Source organism: Bos grunniens, chromosome 3 (assembly GCF_055505025.1).
Source record: "Bos grunniens cultivar Pamir isolate PY7600 chromosome 3, Bosgru_T2T1.0, whole genome shotgun sequence".
Classification (NCBI taxonomy): Eukaryota; Metazoa; Chordata; class Mammalia; order Artiodactyla; family Bovidae; genus Bos; species Bos grunniens.
Window position 1 is genome coordinate 54,440,306 of NC_141167.1, and position 20,230 is coordinate 54,460,535.

Below are 20,230 nucleotides of genomic sequence, written 5' to 3' on the forward strand. Positions count from 1 at the left end.
ACTGCTGTCCATGGGGGTGCAAAGAGTTGGACACGACTGAAAGAACTGAACTACTGAATATACTATGTTATCCCTTTACAACCACTGACAGCCCTATAAGTATTAGTACTCTCTTCTTGTAGGTGAGGAAACAAAACTTAAAGGGGGTTAAATAACTTGCAAGTTGCTCAAGCAACTACTTGCCCAACTACTTCAAGTAGTGGACTTGATCCCAGCTGAACCTCTCCAATTCCCACGAGCATAATGAGGACACTGCTGCTGCTGCTAAGTCGCTTCAGTCGTGTCCGACTCTGTGCAACCCCATAGACGGCAGCCCACCAGGCTCCCCCGTCCCTGGGATTCTCCAGACAAGAACACTGGAGTGGGTTGCCATTTCCTTCTCCAATGCATGAAAGTGAAAAGTGAAAGTGAAGTTGCTCAGTTGTGTCCGACTCTTAGTGTCTCCGTCCATGGGATTTTCCAGGCAAGAGTACTGGAGTGGGGTGCCATTGCCTTCTCCGAATGAGGACACTATCCACTCACTAATGAAGGATGGATACAGATGCAGGTAAATATGTGACAAGATGTTGACTGAGAAAACCTATGAAATAGAAAACAGGATCATATGTGGATTGAGGGACTGGTAGCTTAGTCAGAGTAAAAAAGATTTTTAAAAGTCATGAAAAAAAGCTGATTAGGGAAACATGGAAGGTACCTGGCACCTGAGAGGCCCACAACTGTAACTGGAAACCACAAACTTAGAGAGGTACCAGTATGCAGAAGTCTGTGACTTTTCCTCAGTAGGAACAAAGGAAAGGCAATGGAAGAGTGGAGGGAAAATGTTGCTGAGAAAACTATGCAGTTAAAGATCAGGGAATCCAAGCCAGATAAGAAAAGGAAGCAAGGACAGATCACAGCAAATGTAGAAAATGTAGAGCTGCTAAAGGAGCAAGAAACTTTTTGTATTCTTCTATGTATTTATATGCCAATTATCATCACTCAATCTATTCAGGGCCAGTTACTGGGGGAGGAAAACAAAAGGTAAGCCATATACAAATATACTGGAATTTATTGGAATCTCTCAAGTATTGTGAGAAAGTAACAGTTTCATAAATATTCCTAAGATATTAAATAATTGAGATATTGCAGACATAAGAACAGTGTCACTAAAGTACAATTGGGATGGAAATGTGTAATGGCTTAAAATGTGTCTCCCTGAGATATACCATGTTCCTGGATTGGAAAAATCAATACCGTGTAAATGACTATACTACCGAAAGCAATCTGCAGAGTCATGCAATCCTGATCAAATTGTCAATGGCATTTTTCACAGAACTAGAGCAAAAATTTTCACAATTTGTATGGAAACAGAAAAAGACTCCAAGCCAAAGCAATCTTGAGAAAGAAGAAGGGAGTTGGAGGAATCAACCTTCCTAACTTCAGACTATACTATAAGACTACAGTCATCAAGACAGTATGGTACTGGCATAAAAACAGAAATGCAAACAGAGGAACTAAGATAGAAAGCCCAGAGATAAACCCACGCACCTTTGGATACCTTATCTTTGACAAAGGCAGCAAGAATATACAATGGAGAAAAGATACCTTCATCAAAAAGTGGTGCTGGGAAAACTGGACAGCTAAGTGTAAAAGAATGCAATTAGAACCCTTCCTAACACCATATACAAAAATAAACTCGAAATGGATTAAATATCTAAAGACCATAAACTATAAAACTCTTAAGAGGAAAACATAGGCAGAACACTCTATGACATAAATTGCAGCAAGATCCTTTATGACCCACTTCCTAGAATAATGGAAACAAAAACAAAAATACACAAATAGGACCTAATTAAACTTAAAAGCTTTTGCATAGCAAAGAAAATCATACACAAGATGAAAAGATAACCCTCAGAATGGGAGAAAATAACAGCAAATGAAGCAACTGACATGAAGAATTCACCTCCAAAATATACACACAGCTCATGCAGCTTGGTATCAGAAAAACAACCAACCCAATCAAAAAATGGGCAGAAGACCTCAAGAGCCATTTATCCAAAGAAGACATAAGGATGGCCAAGCAGCTCATGCAAACATGCTTGACATTGCTAATTATAAGCAAACTGCAAATCAAAACTACAATGAGATACTACTCCACACCGCTTAATGGCCATCATCAAAAATCTACAAACAATAAACGCTGAAGAGGATATGGAGAAAAGGGAACCCTCTTGGACAGTTGATGGGAATGTAAATTGATGCAAACACTATGGAGAACAGTATGGAGATTTCTTAAAAAACAATGAATAAAACTACCCTATGACCTAGCAATTCCAATCCTGGGTATTTACCCTGGAAAAACCATAACCGAAAAAGAAATATATACCTCAATGTTCACTGCAGCTCTATTTACATTAGCTAGGACACAGAAGCAACCCAGATGTCCATCGACAGATGAATGGATAAAGAAGTTATGATATATATATAAAATGGAATATTACTAAGCCATAAAAAGGAACAAACGAGTCAGTTCTAGCGAGGTAGATGAACCTACAGCCTGTTATAGAGTGAAGTAAAAAAGAAAAAAACAAATATTGTATAATAATGCATATATATATATACACATACACATATATACATATAATCTGTACTGATTACAGATTACATACATATAATCTGTACTGTACAGAAGAACAGTACTGATGAACCTATTTGCAGAATAGGAATAAAGATGCAGACACAGAGAATAGACTTCTGGACACAGGGAGAAGGAGAAAGCGGGAGGAATTGAGAGAGTAGCACTGAAACATATACATTACCATTCGTAAAAGAGATAGTGGGAAGCCGCTGTACAACACAGGCAGCTCAACAAGGTGCTCTGAAACAACCTAGAGGGTGGGATAGGTAGGGTGTGAGAGAGTTTCAAGAGGGAGGGGGCATAATGTATACTTATGGCTGATTCATGTTGTTGTATGGCAGCAACCAATACAACACTGTAAAGCAATTATCCTCCAATTAAAAAAAATTTTAAAATGTGTCTCCCTAAACTACTATATATATATAAAGGATAACTAATAAGGGTCTACTGTATAGCACAGGGTACTCTACTCAATACTCTGTAATGGTCTATATAGGAAAAGAATCTTTCAGAGAGAGAGAGAGAGAGAGAGAGAGATGTTTATATATACATATGTATAACTAAATCACTCTGCTATACACCTGAAGTGAAAACACTGCAAATTAACTATACTCCAATAAAAAATTTTAATGAATACATTAGATAAATAAAAATGTCTCTACAAACTCCTCCAGGAGACCAACTCTTACCCATCTCTACATATATGGTATCTAAGACTATGCCAAGCTTACAGGAAGCACTCAAGAGAATGTATGTTCACTGACTGATAAAATTAACTTTCAAGAATTCACAGCTGTGGACCAATCATTGCAATATACCATATCAACAAACTAAAGAATAAAAACTATATGATCATCTCAATATACAGAAAACACTTCTGACAAAATTCAAAACCCATTTAAGATTAAAAAAAAACTCTCCAAAAAAATGACACAGAGGGAACATACCTCAACATAATAAAGGCCATATATGACAAACCTACAGCTAACATCATACTCAGTGGTGAAAAGCTGAAAGTATTTCCTCTAAGCTCAGGAACAAGACAAGGGTGCCTGCTCTCATCATTTCTATTCAAAATAATTTTGGAGGCCCTAGCCACTGCAATCAGAAGGGAAAAAGAAATTTTAAAAGTCCAAATTGAAAAAGAATTAAAACTGTCCCTGTTTGTAGAGGATATGATACTGCATATAGAAAGCCATAAAGATGCTACCCCAAAACTACCAGAGCTCATCAGTGAATTCAGTCAAGTTGCAGGATATAAAATTAATGCACTGTTGCATTTCTATACACTACCAAATAAAAGATCAGGAAAAGAAACTAAAGAAACAATCCCAGGACTTCCCAGGTGGTCCAGTGGTTAAGACCCACCTGCCAAACCAAGGGACAAGACTTTGATCCCTGGTCTAGGAAGATCCCACTGGCAACTAAGCACGCACACCCTAGAGCCTGTGCTACCCAACAAGCAAAGCAACAACGAGAAAAAAGCCTGCACCCCACAACTAAAGAGTAGCCCCCACTTGTTGCAATTAGAAAAAGCCCACAAACAGCAACGATCATCCAGTGCAGCCAATAAATAAATACATTTTCAAAAGAGAAACAATCCCATTTACCATCACATAAAAAAATAAAATACCTAGGAATAAACCTACCTAATGAAATAAAGTGAAAGTCACTCAGTCGTGTCCAACTCTTTGCAACCCCAAGGACTATACAGTTCAATAGAATTCTCCAGGGGGTCTTCCCAACCCAGCTATCGAACCCAGGTCTCCTGCATTGCAGGTGGATTCTTTACCAGCTGAGCCACAGGGAAGCCCAATGAGACAAAAGACCTGCGCAGTAAGTTCCCTACATACAAACCTTCAAGTTGCAAACTTTCAAAGATGCGAATAGCGTTTGAATGTCCAATTCACGTGTCTGGCATACACTGTCACGTGTGTGCATCCTCTACAAGTGGTTGTGCTTTTCTGTACTTTATAGTACTGTATACAGTACATTAGTACAGTATCTATTTCAAGTCCAGGTTGTCTGCAAGCAAGCTTAAAAGCAGCAGTGATGTACCTGGAAATACTAAGTGAACTAAGTCAGAGAAAGACAAATACTATATACTATCACTTATATGCAGAATCTAAAAAAAAGATACAAATGAACATTTATTTACAAAATAGAAAGAGACTCACAGATTTAGAGAATGAACTTCTTGATCTAGGGCAGATGGGCAGGAGAATAGAAGACCCAGCACAGTCAAAACTAAGCAAACAACCCAATCAAATAATAGGCAGAAAACCTAAACAGAATTTCTATTTAGACAATGTATATTGATATGTACATAGTTATATTTAAAATAGGTAACCAACAAGGACCTACTGTATATAGCACAGGGAACTCTGTTCAATACTCTTTAATAACCTAAATAGGATTAGTACTTGAAAAAGAACAGATACATGTATAACTGAATTACTTTGCTGTACACCTGAAACTAACACAACATTGTCAATCAAACACACTCGACTGGGAAAAAAAAAGGATCTGTAATACTGAAGCACCAACTTTAAGCAAAGGTAATCATCATAGCACTGAAAAATTATGAGCCCTAAATCACAATGCCAGTGACCAACTGGGATTTCATCTACACTTGAGAACATTTAATACATCAAAATTAATATATATTATACACAGTCATTTATTTTTACATGATTTACAAGCATAATTAACAAGCTCCTGTGAGCTTTTCCAGCCCATCTTTAAGATAGTTTTAAATTAACTAGCTAAACCTGGGACTTTGAACATGGCAGATAAAAATTACTATGTCCAGAAAACAAGGAATAACTTCTTAAAACTAGAACCATGTATTTCTTAAGGAGCCTGCCAATTAAAGTTTCAGCTAGTTATTAAGATATCTGTTGTTTTTGCTGCTTGGTAGCTAAGTCATGTCCAATTCTTTTTGTGACTCCACAGACTGCCAGGTTCCTCTGTCCATGGGATTTCCCAGGCAAGAATACTGGAGTGGGTTGCTATTTCCTTCTCCAGGGGACCTTCCTGACCCAGGGATGGAACCCATGTCCCCTGCATTAGCCGATGGATTCTTTACCACTGAGCCACCATGGAAGTCCTTTAAGACATTAGAAAATCATAAGAATAATATCTATTTTTATCATAACAAATCCATATAATTTGAGTTTTCATTTTTGTTGTGGTTATTCAAATGGTACTGCATATTACCTGAAGTTTTCCAGAAAACTGAAAAGATGTGAATCATTTCTTTGAATTAAAAAAAAAACGGACGATGTTCTCAAGGACGTATCCGTTTTCAGTAAATATTAACACAAATGAAGTCAGAAGGAAACTGTATCTGATCATTTACACAGATTACTTACTCTTCAAAATATATGGCCAAATACGATCAGAGTGCAAAATATTAACACAAAACCACTTCTCACATGTTATTTGGACTGGCCCTTTAGAATTCTAGGCAGATTCCTGAGTAGCTAAAATGGTAAAGAGTCTGCCTGCAATGTGGGAGACCTGGGTTTGATCCCTGGGTTGGGAAGATCCCTGGAGAAGGGCATGGCAACCCACTCCAGCATTCTTGCCTGGAGAATTCCATAGGCAGATGCTACAGACTGTGGGGTCCCAGAGTCGGACCTGACTGAGCAACTTTCACTTTCACTTTTAGAATTCTATGCTGCCTGTCATCTAATGGCTTAATAACAATGTAAGAATCTTTTACTGCTGCTAAGTCGCTTCAGTCGTGTCCGACTCTGTGTGACCCCATAGATGGCAGCCCACCAGGCTCCCCCGTCCCTGGGATTCTCCAGGCAAGAACACTGGAGTGGGTTGCCATTTCCTTCTCCAATGCATGAAAGTGAAAAGTGAAAGTGAAGTTGCTCAGTCGTGTCCAACTCTTCACAACCCCATGGACTGCAGCCTTCCAGGCTCCTCCATCCATGGGATTTTCCAGGCAAGGGTACTGGCCATTATAGACTATAACGAAAGTGAAAGTCACGTCCGCCTCTCTGCAACCCCAGAGACTGTAACCTGCCAGGCTCCTCTGTCCATGAAATTCTCCAGGCAATTCTACTAGAGCAGGTAGCTGTTCCCTCCTCCAGGGGATCTTCCCAACCTAGGGATCGAACCAGGTCTCCCACATTCCAGGCAAATTCTTTACCATCTGAACTACCAGGGAAGCCCATAGTTTGTAATAGTTATGTTTAATAAGTATCAGAAAACATCTTGATAGATGCCAAATTACAGATTAACACTCACTTTTAAGGGTCAAAAAAGAAAAAGAAATAAGGAAAATATATGCTGTAAGTTTAAAAGCTTTTTCCCTAAAAATAAATTTTTAATTTTTAATGAAATGTTTGAATTAAAAATCCAATCTGAAATGTATTTTATTTATTTACTTATTTATGGCTGCACGAGGTCTTCATTGCTACACACGGGCTTTCTCTAGTTGCGGCAAGCAGGGGCCACTCTTCATTGCAGTGTGCTGGCTTCTCATGGTGGCTTCCCTGTCGCAGACCATGAGCGCCAGGCGCATGGGCTTCAGTAGGTGCAGCGTGCAGGCTCAGTAGCTGTCAGGCTTAGCTGCCCCTTGGCATGTGGGATCTTACTGGACCAGGGACTGAACCATGTCTTCCGCATTGGCAGGCAGATGCTTAACCACTGAGCCACCAGGGAAGTCCTGAAATTTTTCTTTTTTGAGTTCAATCATTAAAAAAAAAAAAAAAATTAGTTGGGAATCCCCTAGTGGTCTGGTGGTTAGGACTCAGCATTTTCACAGCCATGGGCTCAGGTCTGATCTCAGGTCTTTAAATTAAGACCTTCCAAGTCACGGGTGGCCAAAAAAATTTTAGTATTAAAATTTTAAGATGGGTTCTAAAACTACTCTGTGTACAGCAATGATTTCCAAATCTGGTTGATTATAAGAATCATTTGAAGAACTTTTTAAAAAAGGAGGCGGGGTGGGGGGAGAGGGGGATTTCTGAGATTCCACAGACTAAATCAGAATCTCTAGGGCAAGGCTAGGCACTCACATATTTTTAAAATATCGTAATTCTAGTGTGCAGTGCTATTTGAGAACTGCATCAATCCTAAAAATATTCATTAAGAATTATCAATATTAAAAAAGAAACCACTATTCACAATTGAGATGAATAAAATAATTTAACAATTAAGCAGCAAGGACAATGTATAACTGCAATACAATTTTTAGAAGTTACTTATAAGCTAGAGGGAGAAGGCAATGGCACCCCACTCCAGTACTCTTGCCTGGAAAATCCCATGGATGGAGGAGCCTGGTGGGCTGCAGTCCATGGGGTCGCTAAGAGTCGGGCACGACTGAGCGACTTCACTTTCACTTTTCACTTTCATGCACTGGAGAAGGCAACGGCAACCCACTTCAGTGTTCCTGCCTGGAGAATCCCAGGGATGGGGGAGCCTGGTGGGCTGCCGTCTATGGGGTCACACAGAGTCGGACACGACTGAAGTGACTTAGCAGCATGAGCTAGAGACTATCATACTAAGTGAAGTAAGTCAGATACAGAAAGACAAGTATCATATGATATCCCTTATATAAATGTGTAATCTTAAAAAAAAAAAAAAATACGGGCCTTCTCTGCTGGTCCACTGGCTAAGACTCCAAGCTTATAATGCAGAGGGCCAGGGTTCAATCCCTGGTCAGGGAACTAGATCCCACATGCCACTAACTAAGACTTGGTGCAGCCAAATAAATAATAAAAGGGTACAAATGAACTTATTTTTAAAACTTAGTTACCAGGAGGTAAGGGAGGGAGGGGAAAAGTAGAAGACTGGGACTGACATGTATATACTACTATATACAAAAGAGACAACTAATAAGGACTCGCTGTATAGCACAGGAAACTCTGCCCAATACTCTAATGGCCTATATAAAGAATTTTAAGAGTAGATATATGAGTATCTAATTCATTTTGCTGTATACCTGAAACTAACCCAGCATTATAAATCAATTATACACCAATAAACTTTTTTAAATTATTTCTGAGCTCAACTGTCTTTACATATCAAGCAAGCAAATTTAGGCAGTGTCATGTACTAGAAGTAATATTTCTAGTAAACTATATGAGAACAGACAATTCACCAATCGCTTATGTTCTACACCCATTCCCTGGATCTCTGATCTTGCTGTTTGCTTTTGAATGCAAATATGCTTGAATTGAGGCTTCCCACATCTCAAAAAATTTTAATAAGCATTTGATAGTATCAGCCCTTAGGCTTCCCTGATGGCTCAGTGGTAAAGAATCTGCCTACAAATGCAAGAGACTGGATAGATCCCTGGGTCCCGATATTCCCTTGGAAAAGAAAGATTCCAGTATTCTTGCCTGGGACATCCTATGGACAGAGGAGCCCGGCGGGCTACAGTCCAGGAGGGACACAGACTATATAGTCCATGGGTTTACAAAGAGCTAGACAGGACTTAGCAAATAAACAGTAAGTATTAGCCCTCACTTCCTTTAAGCTTCGACATATTCTTATGCTTATGCTGTTTCTGGTTAAATAAAAAAAAATTAAAGAATACCTCTCCTTGTAGATCAGCTCCCTTCTCTATTTAAATTATATACACACATGATATTTTTTAAGAAGGAAAATTTTTCACCTACATGGCTCTGATTGAAAAAACTCCTAAAGGCAAAAATACAATCTTGTTAGAAAATATTAGCCTGTATATTAAAAACAGAAATATCATTTATTTTTCTTAGCTAAGGGAAAAAAGAAAATTATCCATGCCAAGAAAATCAGTATTTTCAGAGTGCGCCCTTATATAAAGTATTTAAAGTGTCTGACAATCTTTACTTTCATCACTTCTTTGGGTTATAGTTGGTACATTTTACATTCATCAATAAATGATTAAAACATCATCTAGCTGCTGTTAACTTACTGGTCTAAATATACAATCCCTTATAACAGTATGAAGGAATAATGCTTAAATCTCTAAAGAAATGTGAGTGTAACTGATAGTTCTCTTAAATAGATGTTTGTTTTCATTTGATTTGGCTGAATTATACTTACAAGTGTGAAGACCACATCTTAAATAATGCAATAAATACCTTGATTTCATCTGAATCAAGAGAAAGAAAATTCCTTACTCACCACTGCTATTCCTCCTATTTCCTTTTTTTTGGGGGGGTGGGGGTAAGGGTGGGTACTTTTTAAAAATTTAAATCCTGCATCTAAGCTGTCTGTAATTTTTTTTTAACTTTGTTTTTTGGCCACCCCATGCAGTATGCAGGATCCTAGTTCCCTGACCAGGGATCGAATCCATGTCCTCTGCATTAGGAGCTCAAAATCTTAACCAGTGGACCACCAGGAAAGCACTTGTCTGTTGTTTTTTTTTTTTAGTATATGTATGGGTGGGTAGAGATTAAGGAACCACAGTGGTTCATCTATAGCATTGCTCTTCAAATATGAGCAAGAGAGAATAGTGTAAAGAAACTTTTAAAAGGAGGAGATGACGTAAAATTGTTTATTAGAATAAAATAAAGACTCCCAGCCAAGAACCCTTCTCTTTCCTTCTGACCTCCTCCACTTCTTGCCATACTTTCTGACTCCACATAAACATATACCAGGAGTGCTATTCCTGATATACCAAAGGTATAGCCTATATACTCAATGGCTTACTTCTATACTTAAGTCACACTAAAATTTTAAAAACTTATCTAGGACCTTTACACTTTACAATGCATTTTTAACATATTAAAATTTTCAAAGGGCTTTTAAGACGAAATACCACAACTCAACAAATACAAAAGAAGCAGTTAAATCTGTAGCGCTGACTCTGATTATCGTCTGTATGACAGTCTTCTAAAAATACACAGCAAGCCCTACCAGAAAATTATAAAAAAGGTATAATTAGGGAATTTGGGAATGACATGTACACTCTGCTAGATTTAAAATGGATAACCAAGAGAACCTACCATATAGCATAGGGAACTCTGCTCAATATTATGTGGCAGCCTGGACAGGAGATGAGTTTGGGAGAGAATGGATACATGCATATATATGGCGGAGTCCCTTTATTGTCTATCTAAAACTATCACAACATTGTTAATAAGCTACACTCCAAAATAAAGTAAAAGGTTAAAAAAAAAAAGTCTACATTGGAGAGGGTGTGGAGAAAAGGGAACCTTCCTACACAGTTGGTGGAAATGTAAATTGGTGCAGGCACTATGGAAAACAACATGGAGGCTCCTCAGAAAACTAAAAGTGCATGACAATATGATCCAGCAATCTCACTCCTGGGCACATATTCAGACAAAACTAAAGACTCAGAAGATATATGAGCCCCTTATATTCATAGCAATAATCACAAGAGCCAAGACATAAAAACCTAAGTGTCCATCAACAGATGAACGGATAAAGATGTGGTGTATCACTCCACATTAAAAAAAACCTGAAATAATACCATTTGCAGCAACATAGATGCAACTAGAGATTATCATACTAAGTGAAGTAATTCAGAAAGATAAAGACAAACACCATATGATTATCACTTATATGTGGCATCTAAACTATGACACAAATGAACCTATCTATAAAACAGAAAGTCAGGAACATAGCGAACAGACTGGTGGCTGCAAAGTGGGAGGGAGGTGGAAAGGGTAGAAGTGGGAGTTTGGATTACCAGATGCAAACTGGTATATATATCATGGATAAATAACAAGGTCTTACTGTATAACCCAAGGAATTATATTTAATATCCTGTGACAAACCATAATGAAAAAAACTATGGAAAAGAATGCGTGAGTGTGTGTGTATAATTCAGTTACCACTTTGCTGTAAGCAGTAACTAACACAACACTGTACTAGGTCAGTGCAAAATTAACTGTCGCTTTTGCACTGTTGAAATATGCCATTTGGTATTAGAACACATTATAAATAAATGTGGTTATGTTATATGTCATTTTAATGTGCGTTTCTTGCTTTATTTTTTTGGTAATGACATTACTTGGTGTTCATTTTTTATTTTAGACTAGGGAAATTATGTTAGACAAAAAGCAAATTCAAATGATTTTCTTATTTGAGCTCAAAATGAGTCATAAAGCAGCAGAGAAAGCAGCAGAGACAACTCATAACATCAACAACGCACTGGCCCAGGAACTGCTAACGAACACACAGTGCAGTGGTGGTTCAAGAAGTTTTGCAAAGGAGCAAGAGCTTTGAAGATGAGTTTTGACCAACCTTCGGAAATTGACAACAACCAACGGAGAGGCATTACCGAAGCTGATCCTCTTACAACTACATGAGAAGTTGCCAAAAAACTTAACCTCAACTTTTCTATGCTTATTCAGCATTTGAAGCAAATTGGAAAGGTGAAAAAACTCAGTAACTGAGTGCCTCATGAGTTAACCACAAATTAAAAAAATTGTCCTTTTGATTTCTCGATAGGATTGGGATGTGTGACAAAAAGTAGATTTTAAATGACAACCAGCAATACCAGCTCCAAAACTGGACCAAGAAGCAGCTCCAAAGCACTTTCCAAAGTCAAACCTGCATCCAAAAAAAAGGTCATGGTCACTGTTTGGTGGTCTGCTGCTGGTCTGATCCACTACAGCTTTCTGAGTCTCAGCAAAACCATTGTATCTGAAAAGTATGCTCAGCAAATTGATGAGATACACCGAAAACTGCAATGCCTGTACCCAGCATTGGTCAACACAGAGGGCCCAATTCTCCACCACAACACCCAACCACACGTTACACAACCAACACTTAGGAAGTTGAATGAACTGGGCTACGAAGTTCTGCCTTATCTGCCATATTCACCTGACCTTTTGCCAACGACTACCACTTCTTCAAGCATCTCGACAACTTTTGCAGGGAAAATACTTCCACAACCAGTAGGCGGCAGAAAAATACATTCCAAGAGTTCTTCGAATCCTGAGGCATGGATTTTTATGTTACAGGAATACACAAACTGATTTCTCATTGGCAAAAATGTGGTGACTGCAATGTTTTGATTAATAAAGATGTGTTTGAGCCTAATTATGATTTAAAAGTCACAGTCCAAAACCATAATTACGCTTGCACCAACCTAATATTTCAACTATACTTCAATAAAATATAAATTAAAAAAAAAAAACACTAGAAGTTACCTAGAAGTTCCACAATAGGGAAGGAAAGTGGAATAGGTGAAGCACGGGAGATTTTTAGGGCCATAAAACTATTCTATATGACACTGTATTGGTGAATACATGATAATATGCATTTGTTAAAAGCCATAGAACTTTACAATACAAAGAATGAGCCTTAAAAAAAAAAGGATGAGCCTTAACACATGGGGAAAAAAAAATTTAGGTCAGGAATGCAAAATATGACAAAAGGATCTAACTATATTACAAATGTTTGAAAAACCTCACTGAAGGAAGTAGAAGACTAAGGTCCTGGCCAATGTAATTTTGGAAATGAGTGGTATTTTGTAAAACAAAAAGGACTTACAGGTAAGAACTATAGTTTAGTTGATTATTTCCCATGGAGATATGGGTTAACAATTCTGATACAACAATGCAACCGAAAAACTAAGTGAATGGTAAATGGAGAGTCAGGTTTGTCACTGCTGGGCATTTACCAAAAAAGAAGGGAAAGTGGCTAACATTATCCATGTGGTAATACACAAGCAGCAAACATCAGATCTTTTGGGTTCAGTTCCAGACCACTGCAATAAAGTAAATATCACAAGAGTCAGACAGATTTTTTTGGTTTCCCAGTGTTTTGTAAAAGTTATATGTAGTCTATGAAGTATGTGATAGCATCACACCTGAAAACAAAACAAAACAGCAGTATCTGACAACCACAATAAAACAAAGGATGCCTGTTTTGAATTAAAGGCAGAGTCAAAATATGAATTCATGTTTAGTTTGGTATAAAGATGATTACATACAGACTTACAGATACATAGATTAGTATACGCAATTATTTGTCATTCTCTATCTGCTCTGACAGGAAGCAATAGTTAGAACTGGACATGGAACAACAGACTGGTTCCAAATAGGAAAAGGAGTACGTCAAGGCTGTATATTGTCACCCTGCTTCTTTAACTTCTATGCAGAGTACATCATGAGAAACGTTGGGCTGGAAGAAGCACAAGCTGGAATCAAGATTGCCGGGAAAAATACCAATAACCTCAGATATGCAGATGATACCACCCTTATGGCAGAAAGTGAAGAGGAACTATAAAAAGCCTCTTGATGAAGGTGAAAGAGGAGAGTGAAAAAGTTGGCTTAAAACTCAACATTCAGAAAACGAAGATCATGGAATCTGGTCCCATCACTTCATGGGAAATAGATGGGAAAACAGTGGAAACAGTGTCAGGCTTTATTTTCGGGGGCTCCAAAATCACTGCAGATGGTGACTGCAGCCATGAAATTAAAAGACGCTTACTCCTTGGAAGAAAAGTTATGACCAACCTAGATAGTATATTGAAAAGCAGAGACATTACTTTGCCAACAAAGGTCTGTCTAGTCAAGGCTATGGTTTTTCCAGTGGTCATGTATGGATGTGAGAGTTGGACTGTGAAGAAAGCTGAGCACTGAAGAATTGGTGCTTTTGAACTGCGGTGTTGGAGAAGACTCTTGAGAGTCCCTTGGACTGCAAGGAGATCCAACCAGTCCATTCTGAAGGAGATCAGCCCTGGGATTTCTTTGGAAGGAATGATGCTAAAGCTGAAACTCCAGTACTTTGGCCACCTCATGCGAAGAGTTGACTCACTGGAAAAGACTATGATGCTGGGAGGGATTGGGGCAGAAGGAGAAGGGGACGACAGAGGATGAGATGGCTGGATGGCATCACTGACTCAATGGATGTGAGTCTGAGTGAACTCTGGGAGTTGGTAATGGACAGGGAGGCCTGGCGTGCTGCGATTCATGGGGTCGCAGAGTCGGACACGACTGAGCGACTGAACTGAACTGAACTGATCTGCTCTGACAACTAAATACTAGCATTAGCAAATCTAGTATCAGTGAGCACTCACAGCACCCAAATACTGGTTTCTAATACCATGTGCCAATAAAGGGAACTGAGGTTCCTTACAGAGAAGGCTGATTCTAGGACTGGGGCAGGACGTATACAAGTTGAGTATGGAGTGTTTTGAAGTACTATAAAGTAAGAAAGTGCTCAAAAATCAAACAAATACAAACAACAAAAACACATCACCTTAATGGGATATAGGAGCCAACAGAAAGGTTTCCAATGGCCAAAGTTAAAACAAGTCAAGCAATAAAATGATGTATTACAAAATTCTACTTCATGGCATAAAAATAAATATTTATGAGTCCATACTGGTACAAGTAAATGACTAATTAAAAAAGTGAAAGAAAAGAGAAAAAAAAAAATCTCCCATACAGAAGAATTTAAAATAATTTACATAGATAAGCTGCCCTTTTTTAAGCATGGGCTGTGCAGATTTCTTTCCAAACAATATAATATGGAGAGTAGGGATAGAAGAGTAACTTTACAATAAGAAACCTGATAAACACCACCTCAGCCAATTGATCAAGGTCAACATCAACAGTAATATTTCACATTAATACTATATTCCTTGATATGACATGATAAAAATGGCATTTTACTTCTTGGTCTCCCTCCTCCAAACCCACAACCCCAGTCTAATCATGAGAAAAAAATACCAGACAAATCACAATACAGAGGCACTTACTATTGGTTAATACCTAATGAGCCTCCTTCAAAATTGCCCAGGTCATCAACAAGATAAGTCTGAGAAACTGCTACAACCAAGGGAGACATGAATACTAAAAAAAAAATGTGGTATACTAATCGGATTCCCATGTGGCTCAGTGGTAAAGAATCCACCTGCCAACTCAGGAGATACAGGAGATGCAGGTTTAACCTCTGTGTCAGGGAAGATCCCCTGGAAGAGGAAATGGCAGCCCACTCCAGTATTCTTGCTGGGAAAATCCCACAGACAGAGGAGCCTGGCGGGCTACAGCCTGCCGGGTAGCAAATAGTCAAGACACAACCGAGCATGCACTCAATAAAAAGCTATCAAATTATAAATTATAACAAATACACTACTGTAAGATATTAACAGAGGAAACAGTGCAGGACACAGGAATTCTCTGCACTTCTTAATTTTTCTGTAAACTTAAAAACTGTACTAAAAAATAAAGTCCATTTAAAAAATTTTGGAAAATTTTATAATTTCATGAGGGTGACAAAATTTTACTAGCAAACCCTCAGGACCATTATGCACACCAAACACAATAATGACAGTAATAATTTTAAACTTTTGTAAGAAATTAAGAGTAGAAAATGCCTGCCCCAAGAGTCGGGAAACATGGAGCAAGACACAACTCTGTCACTCATTTTTGTAATCTTGAATATGATTCACCTTTTCTGGTCTAGGTTTTTAAATTTATAAATTGAGAGGGACAAAACAGACTCTGGAAACCATTATCATTACATCAACTGTAAATTATCAGAATAAACAATTATAAATTGTTTATCCAATAGGTCATAATATCAATAATAAAGAATTTTGATGTCCCTCAAGAGAAAACTAAAAGCCAGGTTTAATCAAATGTATGACTAGCATATTATGCTAATGACTCTCATCATGTTGAATCTTAGATCTACTCTAGTCATTTATTAAATAACTTAGTGAATGCTGTATCTTTATCCTAAAGTAGCAAAGAAGTAAAAACAACAAGGATGACTGGATGTAAAAATCAGATATGAGTACAGTGTTGATAGCAAAGAGTAATAAAATGAGGAGAAAAAAAACAAAACAGGAGAGTCCAGGGTTTGCCTAGCTGGCTTATGTTAGTTCCAAATTCCTCACAATATTTGTATTTATCTACTTTAATATCAATAACTAAGGACTTCAGGGACTTCCTTGGCAGTCCAGTGGTTAAGACTGTGCACTTCCACTGCAGGGGGTGTGGGTTCAATCCCTTGTCAGAGAGCTAAGATCCCACATGCTGTGGGAGTGTGGCCAAAAAGTGAAAAAAACAAAAAACAAAAAACAAAAACAAACAAACAAAAAACTATAAATCATAGCTTCAGAATCTAATCATGGCCAAGGGAATAGATGTTATAATCCACTTGTAATATTATAGAAGCAAGCAGATGTAAAAACATTCATTCTTCAGAGAAGCTTTAATGAATGGGGCAGCAGGAATAACTGTACAGCATGGCGCCAATACTAGAGGCATCCACAGCCATCAGTCTCCACAATGGTGTAGCCCCCGTTGCTCCCTCTTCTCTCTGCTTTCACAGCTGATGATCAGCAGACCAAATAATTCAAGGAAGCCTTCTTTCTATCTAACAAAACAAAACAAAACAAAATGGCAGTATCATCATCACAGTAAATGAACTTCAGATAGTCAGAAAGGTTGTTCAAAATTCAACAGATGCAAAACTACAGGATATAATGAAGAAAGAGGATGGTCTTTAAACAGTATGACTTCCCAGAAGTTTTTACTATGATTAGAAAAATGAGACAGCAACTGGGCGGTGGGGTGGATTCCATAAAATATTATGAATCTTTAAGAAAAGATGGTGATGATTAAATAACTGCAGAGAAACTACATCATGTACAACAAACCTGGTCCCACCTTCAAAGAAACTCACAATCTAGGAAAGAAGATGGTGTTAAATGAAGCATACACAAAATGTCTACAATTCTTCTGAAATTCTTCAGAGCCAAGTTCATTAATCACATTAGGCTCAGGTTAGTGAGGAAATGAATGTCAGTTTCATTACTTATAATTTCATTTCTGACACAAAGTATATTTATTTCTCCATGTGGTATTTCTGCACCAAACTTGATTAAGAAACCAAGTAAAAATTAAATATCCTTCAAAAATAATTCCCACTGAGGATACTCTGTAAGCTCTTATAAAAGTTGAATTCCAAAAACATTTTCCACATGATGACTGAGTCCAGTAAAGTGAGGCACTGATACATATATAAAGTGAAAGATGTTCTATTTGTTTTTACTTTTTTCATAAGACTCAGCAAATTACTACGAGTACTATTTTATAGTCACATTACCTAATATAACCACTGCATGATTCCTGTACATCAAATGCCTCTTCAAATTAACTAATATTCTTAATTATATATTAAAAAGGAAATAACTGCAACATGAAGCCTTCTCAAAGGTTTTTAATGTCTACATCCATTATACATTCCTGAGTTCTATTTACCTTACTAACAATTTTCTCTTAAAGAATTTTCATTAATTGGCCAGGCATGCTTCTTATCCCTGCCTTTGAAGAAATCATTATTCCTCTCCCCAAATCGCTGGTTTTTCTCTAAATACCCAGCTTACTATCATTAATATTATTGGCATCAGTTTCCCAGTATGAAGAAAATTTACAAGTCTCTAATTCTTAAGACGGACCTCCCTGGTGGCTCAGACTGTAAAGCGTCTGCCTATAATGCAGGAAACCCGGGTTCAATCTCTGGATTGGGAAGATCCTCTGGAGAAGGAAATGGCAACCCTCTCGAATTCCTAAGACCTTTTGATGTTCTTCTTAAGAATGATAGTCTAATTATAACAGATCACCACAATTTGGCTAAAAGTAACCCAATTTGTTTTCACTGTAAAGTGAATGTCAGCTGAGGCCAACAGTTTCTCTAAACATATATTAGGATTCTATAACCCTGATTTCAAAAGAAAATCTAATACTCTTTTAAAAAATCCCCCAATCTAGAGGGGTGAGATGTGGAGGGAGGTTCAAAAGGGAGGGGATATATGTATACCTATGGCTGATTCATGTTGAGGTTTGACAGAAAACAACAAAATTCTGTAAAGCAATTATTCTTCAATAAAAAAAATTTTTTTAATCACCCATTAAGTAAAAAAAAATTAACAACTAATAATTGACTTTTCCTTGTTAAAAACAATGATTTTCATATTTTTTGTACCAATCACCTCTCTTGGTAAAAATAAAATAAAAAGTGTGCACATGCTTCCAATATATGTAGCTGCTGCGTCACTTTCGTCGTGTCCAACACTGTGCGACCCCATAGACGGCAGCCCACCAGGCTCCTCTGTCCCTGGGATTCTCCAGGCAAGAACACTGGAGTGGGTTGCCATTTCCTTCTCCAATGCATGAAAGTGAAAAGTGAAAGGGAAGTCACTCAGTCGTGTCCGACTCTTAGCGACCCCATGGACTGCAGCCTACCAGGCTCCTCCGCCCATGGGATTTTCCAGGCGAGTACTGGAGTTATTACATAAACACAAACAAGACCCCTAGGGGAAAAAAAACATATAAATAGCATTTTCTTCCTATCTCCCAAGAGATTATCTCAAGCATCCTCTGGTATGTATATATCTCATCCACACTTTATTTTTTGGCATTCTTCTTTACTGTGTTAAAATTCACAAATAAAGATTCACATTTTAACCATTTTAAATCATACAATCAAGCAGCATTTAGTACATTCACAATGTTGTGCAATAATCAGCTGCTAGCAACCATTAATCTGCTTTTTATCTCTATTCTGGGTATTTCACATAAATAAAATCATACAATATGCGATCTGTTGTGTCTGGCTTCTTTCACTTAGAATGTTTCCAAAATTCATCCATGTTGTAACACATAAAAGTACTTCATTCCTTTTTATAGATGAGCAGTATTTCATTGTATTGATAAAACTAATTTTTTTATCCATTCATCACTTTATGGACATCTGAGTTGTATTTACCTTCTTCCTACAGTGAACAGTTCTATCATGAACATCTAAGTTTTTTATTTGAACACGTGTTCTTAAGAATTCTTTTCAGTATATATCTAAAAATAGAACTGCTGGATCATATGGTAATTTATATTTAATATATCAACAAACTGCCACACAGATTGCTACAGCAGTGCATCATTTTATTCTACATTCCCACTAGCAATGTAGGAGGGTTCCCATAACCCATTTTATAGGTATCTAACTAATCAAGAATACAATTTGATCCCAAACACCAAATGGACTATAATGAGCATGTTTTGACCACCTATATAGCCCACCAACATCTTCTCTAAAACATATCCTTGTACAAAGAAAACATCAATACAGACTGCTTCCAGCTGCACCCCACAGCCCCCCACAGTAATTCCACCCCTGACCACTGAGAATTTTGCCAGAGACAGAAACGTGACTCAGCAGAGTCCATCTACTGAAGAGTCAATAACTATTTTCTTTAGAGAATGTTAAGAAGCAGCTCTGCAGAAGAAAGATCATATAGTGTGGGGACAAAGACAAACAGTGGGAAGTCACTGCCATTTGCAAAATAAAATTATGGGAGAAAGAAGACAAAATTGTATGCCAAAAAAAAAATCACTTATAAAGAGAAAAACCCACAGTCTGTACTGCACAAAGAGAAGCAGAGCTAAGAGAGTACAATATTGAATATTGACAGTTATAATCCCATGAGGTATGGTTAGACTTTATGTCCTCACCCTGGATATTTATAAGACTGTCTACTATTTATTCAAAATAAACTCTTTTTTATTTGACATACTTTGAATGGATTTCTGATTCCTGAAGCCAACAAGGTTTTACTAAAACAAGCTCTGACTACCTTGACTTTATTTTCCTCCACAGTTTTAAATAACTTAGAGG

The 20,230-nt window shown here is 37.6% G+C and overlaps 1 protein-coding gene across 33 annotated transcripts in view; it reads right to left on the reverse strand.

The window, feature by feature from the left end:
- ZZZ3 (zinc finger ZZ-type containing 3) overlaps positions 1-20,230 on the reverse strand; it is a 123,953-nt gene that overhangs the window by 34,547 nt on the left and 69,176 nt on the right. For 8 of the 33 annotated variants that reach the window (XM_086390670.1, XM_086390666.1, XM_086390672.1 and 5 more), the window contains one exon: positions 16,747-16,930. The exons of the other annotated variants lie outside the window; for them this stretch is intronic. In XM_086390670.1, the coding sequence (XP_086246796.1) occupies positions 16,927-16,930 (4 nt within the window). In that variant the 3' untranslated portion in view covers positions 16,747-16,926. Of the gene's footprint in view, positions 1-16,746; positions 16,931-20,230 lie in introns of those variants that run through there. 33 annotated transcript variants of the gene reach the window in all.